The sequence below is a fragment of the Serinus canaria genome, chromosome 4, assembly GCF_022539315.1.
Source record: "Serinus canaria isolate serCan28SL12 chromosome 4, serCan2020, whole genome shotgun sequence".
NCBI lineage: Eukaryota > Metazoa > Chordata > Aves > Passeriformes > Fringillidae > Serinus > Serinus canaria.
In genome coordinates, this window is record NC_066317.1 from 61,314,646 (window position 1) to 61,323,174 (window position 8,529).

An 8,529-nucleotide genomic window follows, 5' to 3' on the forward strand; every position below is an offset into this window, starting at 1 on the left:
CCAGGAAGGCAGCTACAGGCGTTACACAGCCACAGGCTTTTCTGGGGAGCTGGGCTGGCTCAGAGGATGCTCCGGCCCAGGAGGTGTCGGGCACGGGCAGATCGAGCCATGTTGTGCCCCGGGACAGAGCATCCCTTTTGAAAATTTTGTTTCCCTCTGAGGTCAATTCAGAATCCTCTGCTAAATCGCCTTCCTCCAAGCACTGTGTTTGATACCTGCTGAAAAATCAGGAGGGGGATTCCGAATAAAACCACTAATATCCAACTGTTTAGGAGGCTGGAATTGCGCTTCAAGGACCGGGCCACCCGCGGCACAGGGGAAAACAGGGAGGACAGGGACAGGGACGAAACGGGACCACGGGGCAAGGAACAAAACCAACGGCCAGGGACCGCAAGGAACACCCCAACGGACATATGTGTATAGAAGCGAAAGGAATAAGTCAAATCCAGGACGAAGGAAGGAAGGAACACAGGAACAAGGAAACAGGAAACGGAAAGGGAAGGGGACAGGAAAGGAAAAAAGTGAAAGGAGGAAGGGATACAGGAAGAAAAAGGACCGGAAAAAAACAGTGCACGGCTAAGGATCGGCACGGCGGCAGGCACAGGCCCGGAAAGGCCGGAAACCAGGAAACCCGGGGCACGGGCAACGGCCCGGCCCCGGCCCGGCCCGGGGCCCGGCAAGGCCCGGCCCGAAAGAAACGCCTAAGAACCCTAGACCCCGGCCCCAGCCCGCACCAGCCCCTGCCCGACCCCGCCCCGAAACCGCTGCCCCGAAACCGAGAACGAGAAACAGAAAGCAACGGGGAAAAGAAAGAAAAGAAAAGAACAGCGAACGAAAAAGAACACGTCTAAAATTTAGGTGGGGCACCTAAATTTTCCTTCTATCTTTTTGAATATGCCTTCGTATATCTCACTACGTAGAAATTAAATGGTAAGCAGAGTTGAAAAACTCAGGATAGTTAAAGGAAGCATTAAAACATCCACCATAAAGTTACATCAATCTGGAATGGGAAGGGAAATGTAGGAATCATGCCTGGATCTAATTTGAGGCTGACAGCACTGGGCACTGCGGGTCTGCCGGAGTCTGGAGACTATTCCAAGATAATAGAGTGGAAAAGGGGAAAAAATAAAAAAGAATCGATCCAAATATATTGTTGAACAGTGGAGCCAGCATGCACCTATGAGATTTATCATGTATTGATTTGCATGAATATTTTAGACTCGTGCCTACGAGAAAAGTTATGGGCCATCTTAAAGCGGTGAGCAATGTACCATTTGCAAAGTAGCCATTTAACAAGGTGCTTTCCAGCATATTCATCATTTTCATTTGAAGTGTAATTAATAATAACATCTTACTGCAGCTAAGCTAGGAATTTATTTCAAAAGGGCAGTTCAGACTCTATTTTTATTGTCCTTTGCTTAGCTCAAAAAAAAAACCTTCTCACTGATTATTTTTATTAGTGTCCAATAAACACAAGTTGTCTTTGTGAGTAATCTGGCAAGGTTCTCCTTTGCCTCGCCTCTGGAGTGCCATCTAGCTAAGCTGTTGTAGCAACATTCATTAAATAAATGTCAACAGACAAGGATTTATGCTGCATAATAATATTAGAGCTGTAGTATAACTGGATTTATTTTAAAGCTATTCTGAGGTTGCTTTGATCTATAAAGCAGCAACGTATGTCTCTATATGTCATAAACAGCCTTTGCAAAGTACTTTGAGCTTTACAGTCCATCAACATTTTTCTTAGGGATTTCTGTTTGCAGGAACAGCACAAAGAGCATGACTCTTACCTTTTTATTTGTTTAATAAAAAAATACACATAAGGAAGAACACTGTGAGGAATTTGCTGTCCTGATTTAAGGGATGGGCTTGGGTGTTCGGGTGTGGGGGTTTTACCTATTTTGAAATAGTCAATGCACATACCTCAGAGACTGCATCTGGTGCGAGGTGTTTCTCTGCATCCAGCAGAAATTTCTTGCCATTACATACAGGAAAAAGTATGGTTACAAAAGCTACGAGGTAAAGAAACCTGAGGTGTAGATGTTCCTACTTTCAGCACATACTTTTAATAAGCCACTATAAGTCATTTTCTGCATGTACAGAATAAGGCATAAGTAATCACTTTTCCTTAGATGACTTCACGTCTTGCACCGTTTAATATTTTACCATGATCATAAGTTACAAATACAGTGTATGAAAAAAATCTGTTTATTGATATAATCAGCACATTTTTAAAAAACAAACATACTAATGTCAAAACACATTTTAAAAATCCGATTGATCATTTAGCCCTGCCAGTTCCTCAACTTCAAGGAAAGAATACTTAGTAGAATCAGAAGTATAATAATCTCATATGTTACTCCAAAGAAAAGGCATGTGGAGAGTGGCAGGCATGTTAAATTTCTCGTTGGATTACAATCTACTCTGATATGACTGTAGTGAGTCAGGATTTTACTCCAGTAGGTAACACTGGGAGATCTGGGGAGCTGGATATGATGGGGAAAAATGTTTAGCCGCTCTCTTCCAGGGGCAGCCAGGCTTTGAACGGCATCAAAATCAAGTGCTTGCGCCCTGAGGAAGAAACATCGTCCCAAGTCACTTCCTCTGGCACGAAAAGGCTGAAGTCCTGCCCAGCCGCCTTCCCCGCGGCCGGGGCACCGACGTCCCCAACTTCGCCTCTTCCCGGTCCTTCTTACACCGCTCGGCGACCAGGCTTTAGAAGTTTCCATCTCAAATTCGGGTGTTTGACGGATATGCCAAGAAAACGGCTGGCGAACATGTCCGGAGATTTCTGGGTGAGATCAGCATCAATTGAAAAAAAAAAAAAAAAAAAGAGATAAAAAAGATAAAAAATTAAAAAAAAAAAAAAGAAGAAGAAAAGAAAACTGGGGAGAAAAAAAAAAAACACTTCAAAAGAAAAGAGCTTCCAGAAACGGGGCTTATATCGAAACCATTATCCCAGCAATTTAGTACTTTTCGCAGGAACCTATAAATATATATATGTATGGATAAATGTATATGCAATTCTCGAGTGGTTTGGAGGCTTGCAACATCCTGACTTCAACTGCGCAGGCTGGTGCTCAGAGCTATATTTCAGGCCAAAGTAGAGGGGAAAAAAAAAAGGAAAATAAAAGAATAAAAAAGAAAGAAAAACAAAAAAGAGAAAAAAAAAAAAGGCGGGGAAAGGTCCAAAATTGTGTCGAGGTTATAATCCACCCCTGACCCTTCTTCTAGGTTATTGTATCAAAGCTGAAGCTCCACCACATCTTGTTGATCGATTTCATAACCAGAAAAAGATTGCTCCAATTAAAATGAAAAGCGTAGGAAAGAGTAAGAATTAAATCGCCCTTCCTCACAGGAGACAGGTCCACATGCACATTTCCCTGCAGATCCAGGACCTGGCCTTGCCTGCAGGGACACCGAGTGCTCCGAGCTGGTTGGTTCAATTGCAGCTGATTATGCCCTGGAACCTACGATCAAAGCTTGACTTTCCACCAAGGCCGAGTTTTATAAGGTCATTTCCCCCTCAATATTTGAAAAAAGAAATTCAAGCTTTTAGAAATAATGATAGTCTAGAAAATCATTTTAAAAGTAGGTAGGAGGGGGAAAAAAAAACAGTTATGAAAGAAAACAATAACTTGGCATGCATAATACTTCATATAATATCACGTTACAGGTTCGCTTGCATAATCAGAAATACGGCTCCCCAGTCTGTTCCCATCTAATTATTTTTCTTTCCTTCCTTCTTTTTTAATTGCCAGTGAATTATTAATCGATTACACAAACCAATCCTGCAAGAGACAGACAAGTCGAGGTGCGTTTTCCTCAACCTCTCTAGGAGACTAAAAAAAAGTGGCAAATCCACTTGTAAAATACAGTATGCAGAATTACATATATACGTATACATAAAACCTTGTATTTTAGCCGATAATTTGCCAGGGAAATAAAACGAAAACAAAGAAACCAAATCCTCACAGCTCGGATTTCAGCAGGGCGAATTCTTTCCAACACTTTGTCTTCAAGTTGTTTCAAATCAAAACTTCTGCATGGAGAAGGACCGGGGGCACCAACACACGCTTGGGTGTCGGAAGTATGGAAATGAGAATAACGACGGGTGGGGATATGTACGGATTAAGTGGATAAAACAAAGGGCCCTGGAGAAGCTGCTGGAGGCCGGGATCAGCAGGGTCCCCCGTTCTGCACGGAAAGCTGCTGGGGCAGCGGGGAGGCTTAAAGGTTTCCCCGGTAGGAGCGCTGGCCCGGGCCCCCGAGGTCCCGGGGAGGGTCTCTTGGCCGCGGCGGGGCCCCGAGGCTCGGCCGCCCGTGGGGCGGGGGCGGCGCGGCCGGAGAGCGCCGGTTGTTCCGTACATTCGTGTCACGCTCGGCAGCTCTGAGGGTTGCAGGAGGAAGGGTCGGGGGAGTCTGTTCCCCCCCGGAAAACGCCGGTCTGCGCCAGCCCAGGGCCGGGGCAGCCGTGAGGGTTTTGCCGCTGACGCAGGGCTGGGTTTTCTTTGGATGCGCGGCGGTGAGAGCCCCGCCGACCTGATCCCTGTGCATGGCTGGGGTCTGTCAAGTCCTTTCGGCTCCCTCCGGGCTGCCGCACGACGCTCCGAGTAAACCCCAAGAGTAAGTTTATTGCACGTTAAAAAAACAAAGAAAAAAAAAAGTCAAAAAGCAGAAAATCAAGAAACGTGTAAATTGAAAATAAAAAGTCCGTGGAGGAAGGGGGGTGGAGCTGGAAGCCGAGGGAGGGGGCGAGGGGGCCGCTGTCCCGGCAGAGGTGGGCGCTCAGACGAGTCCTGTCATCTGCGACCGTAGGAAAGGGAGGGAGGCGGCGGGGAAGGTGCCCAGGGGGTAGCTGACGCCGCTGGAGAAGCCCACCAAGGGGGGCGACATGTGCGGCAGGGTGAAGCCCAAGGCGCTCGCCGGCGAGTTCTCGTGGTACAAAATGGGGACCCGCACTATCCTTTGGGCGGCGTGGGACAGGTTGGCCGCTTCCAGGTCTGCGGCCAGCTGCCGCTTCCACTTGTTGCGGCGGTTCTGGAACCAGATCTTCACCTGGGTCTCGGTGAGGTGCAGCGAGGCGGCCAGCCCGGCCCGCTCGGAGCTGCTCAGGTAGCGCTTCACGTCGAAGGTGGACTCCAGCTGGAACACCTGGCTGCGGCTGAACACCGTGCGCGTCTTCTTCTTGCGGCCGGCGGCGCGCTGCTCCGGCTCTCCCGGCTCCTCGCCGCGCTCCTCCTCCTCCTCGCGGCCGCCCGGCCCCGGCCGCCCGCCCGCCGGGGCTCTCGCCGCCGCCCGCCCGCCGCCGCCCGCCCGCTCCGCCGGCTCCTCGGGCAGCTCGGGCGAGTCCCGGTCGCTGGCTGCAAAGAGAGGCAGAGGGCTGCTGCAGGGATCGAGGGGCATCGCACAGCCCGCCCGCCCCGCTCACCGGGAGGGGAAACCAGCGCGGCTAGGAGGAGAGCAAGGCCGGGCAGCGAGGGGCCCGAGCAAAGGCTCCTACCGCTTCTCTGCCTCCTCCGATAAACTCCCAAATATTTCCGAGTGCATATGCACACATGCACGCATGCTTATATGGAAACATAAGCCCTGTATTTTACGTATATAAATATACTGATTTACGGACATGCTCCTGGTTCTGCATATGCGTGCACACACATAAACGCACTCCTGTGTATGCACATAACACGCACATGGGCTGTTTTCAAATCATAAAACGCATTCGTGTGTGTAAACACACACGTGGATATGCACAGAAGTACGTATGTAATTTTTATATACGTATGTACATACCAAAATACGCGTGACCTCTTATTTATATGCACACGTCTGTATTTACACACGCATGCACGTATACACACTTAAAAGTACATTGTGAATAAGCATATTGTGTCAGAGGGGTAAGCATAATCGTGCGTCCGTGTGTATATAGAGAGGAGCAAAAAGAAATAATTCACATTATTCTGGACTTCAAAAAGCTAATGGATGGGGACAACTATTCTAGTATCGGGACATACCTCTATGGAGTCTCCAACGATGTGCATTTCAATTACAATTTTAAAGGGGAAAATATTCCCTACTCTTTATAAAACAGAGGGAACACAGAATTTAAAAAAAAAAAAAAAGGGAAAAAAAGCGCAATTGTTTCTGGTGTACTTTGCTGTCTCTATATGTACTTCTGAGACAAATTTAAAATATTAATAAGTCCATTAATCTAAAAAGAAACTATTTGGATTTACAAATCAAGCCTCTTTTCCTTATTGAGCAATCATGAGATTTCTGAAGGCTCGTATAGGGTCACAGAGATGCTCCGAGGCGCAATGTTTTTTCTATCAGAAGATAGAAAATAACCACTAATAGCAGCCCATTCACACTGTCGTATGTTAATTTATGCCCCGAACCCCGGCTTCTGCTCCAACACCGTCTCCATTGGGATGTCTGCAGCTAGAGGCCGCGCTGCAGGCGGAGGGCAGCGGGGCTCGCTCTGCAGGAAGGGGCAGCCGGGGCAGCCGGGACTGATCCCAGCTGCTCCGCCGGCTTCTCAAAGTCTCCATTGCGCTGCTGGGGAATGATGTTCCCAGTTTTCCGGTTTGATGGGGAGTCAAAAAAAAATTAAAAAAAAAAAAAAAAAGGTAAAAAAAAAAAAACCAAAAACAGACATGCCTCTTAATTTTTTTTTTTTAAAAAGAGATAGGGGGAGGGAAAGAGAAAGAACAAAAAAAAAAAAAAATCCCCAAGCAAGCCAAGAATCCCTGTTTACACTTTGGGCTGCGGGGCGGAGGCTCCAGGTGCCTGACACATAGGGAGCATTTCCGGAGATTTGCCCCGAGCGGCCGAAAACGGGGAGGCAGGGCGGGGGCTGCGGGGGCGCTCCGTGCATCCCCCTCCGGCCTGCTCCGGGACCCGGACCCCCCACCCCGGGGGGAGCAGAAACACCCCCAGCCCCATCCCCAGCCCCGGCCGGGCCCGGCAGTGAAGGGTGGGGAAAGGCGACTTACTGTCGGGGCTGGCGCAGCCCAGGAAGGCGGCGTGCGCCCGGCGGTACCAGCCCACGGCGGCGTCGCGGAGCGGGCAGCCCGGGGCGCCGATGCGCAGCGGGGAGTGCGGCCCGCAGCGCGGCCCCCCGCGCCCGCCGCCCGCCGCCGCCGCCCGCCGCGCCCCGCCGCCCGCCGTGCCCTCGGTGCCCAGCAGGTCCTCGATGAAGAAGGACGAGACGCGGGCGGAGGTGGAGCCGGCGTTTTCCGTGGCTTCGTCCGGCATCGTCGGAGAGAACTGCGGGAGGGGGTCCCGGCTCCGCCAGCGGCTGGCTCCTCGGCTCCCCGCTGCCCCGCGGCCGCCTCTCGCCTCTGCCTAGCCCCGTGGATGCTCTCCTGGTATAAAAGCGTTTTTTTCCGGAGTAATCATTTCAGATCGCGGTTTGCCATCATTTCCTGCAAGCTAGGAGGGGAGGGGGGAGGGGGAGGAGGGGAAGGGAACGGGGAAGGAAAAAAAAAAAAAGGCAGCCCGACAACCCATCGGAGGCGCCAGATTCTGCGCGAAAACGCTAATAACGAAATAAAAATGTCATGCGAGTTAAACGGCGGGCAGGAGCTGGGGATCCTGTGGTGGGCGGAGCGCCGCGCCGAATGGGATCTGCGCGGGGAAAGCGGCGGGCGCCGGGCGCTGCCGGGCGTGTGCGTGTGTCTGTGTGTGTGTCTGTGTGTCCGTCTGTGTGTCTGTGTGTCCCTGTGTGTGCGCGCCGCCCCGGGGCCGCCGTTCACGAGCTCCTTATTTAGGTCAATTAGGGAGCAAATCCCGGTGCGGGGGGGCGGCGGCCGCGGCGGCGGCCCCGGCACACGGGCCGCAGCCGGGGGGGCTTGGCGGCTCCACATCCCGGGCCTTCCATTGGCTGCAGCGGGCTCAGCGGGCAGCCCCGGCAGCCAATCGGCGCCGCCGACATCGCGCTTATATTAATATCATTAATATCATTAATAATAATAACACCCCGCCCACCCCCCGCCGAGCGCTTTCATGTGGCGGCGGCGGCGATGGACGGAGGAGATGCGCCCTCCGCCGCCCGGAGAGCCGGCTCCGGCCCCGCGGGCCCGGCCGCCGCCGCCGCGGGCTGTCGCCGGAGCGGTGAGGTTGTTCTCAGCCCGGAGCCCCCTGGATGAGGCGTTTGAATCGGTTTTGGGAGAGTTGGCGGAGGGGCGACTGCTCCCGTGAGCAGGCAGTGAGTGTCCTGCCGGTGGAGGGGACGGTGCGTGCTAGGGAGGGGAGAGGACTCTCCTCTAAGGGGTCTCCCGAGGTCCGTTTTGCTTACCTTATATATGTGTATATACCTACACAGATCTATTTTATGGATGTCCATACTGTGTCTGTGTAGTTTATTTAGAAAGACACCCAGCCCCGCTCATGGGAGAAGAGGCCGTCCGGGACTTCCTGGCGGGGAGGTAGAGGCGATGCGCTGCCCCCTCCAGGACCCGGCCCGGGGCTCCTGGAGTTACCCCTCCTCAGCCCGACTTTTTTATCATTATCTTACTGTAATAC

At 51.4% G+C, this 8,529-nt stretch overlaps 1 protein-coding gene across 1 annotated transcript; it reads right to left on the minus strand.

Annotated features, from left to right (window-relative positions):
• Positions 1-4,677: 4,677 nt before the first annotated feature.
• LOC115485325 (homeobox protein HMX1) lies at positions 4,678-7,431 on the minus strand. The gene is made up of 2 exons (XM_030239284.2): positions 6,999-7,431; positions 4,678-5,363 (listed from the first exon to the last, which is right to left on the minus strand). Exons 1-2 carry the CDS (start codon positions 7,258-7,260, stop codon positions 4,789-4,791), a joined length of 837 nt encoding a protein of 278 aa, XP_030095144.2. The 5' UTR covers positions 7,261-7,431; the 3' UTR covers positions 4,678-4,788.
• Between the last annotated feature and the right edge of the window lie 1,098 nt (positions 7,432-8,529).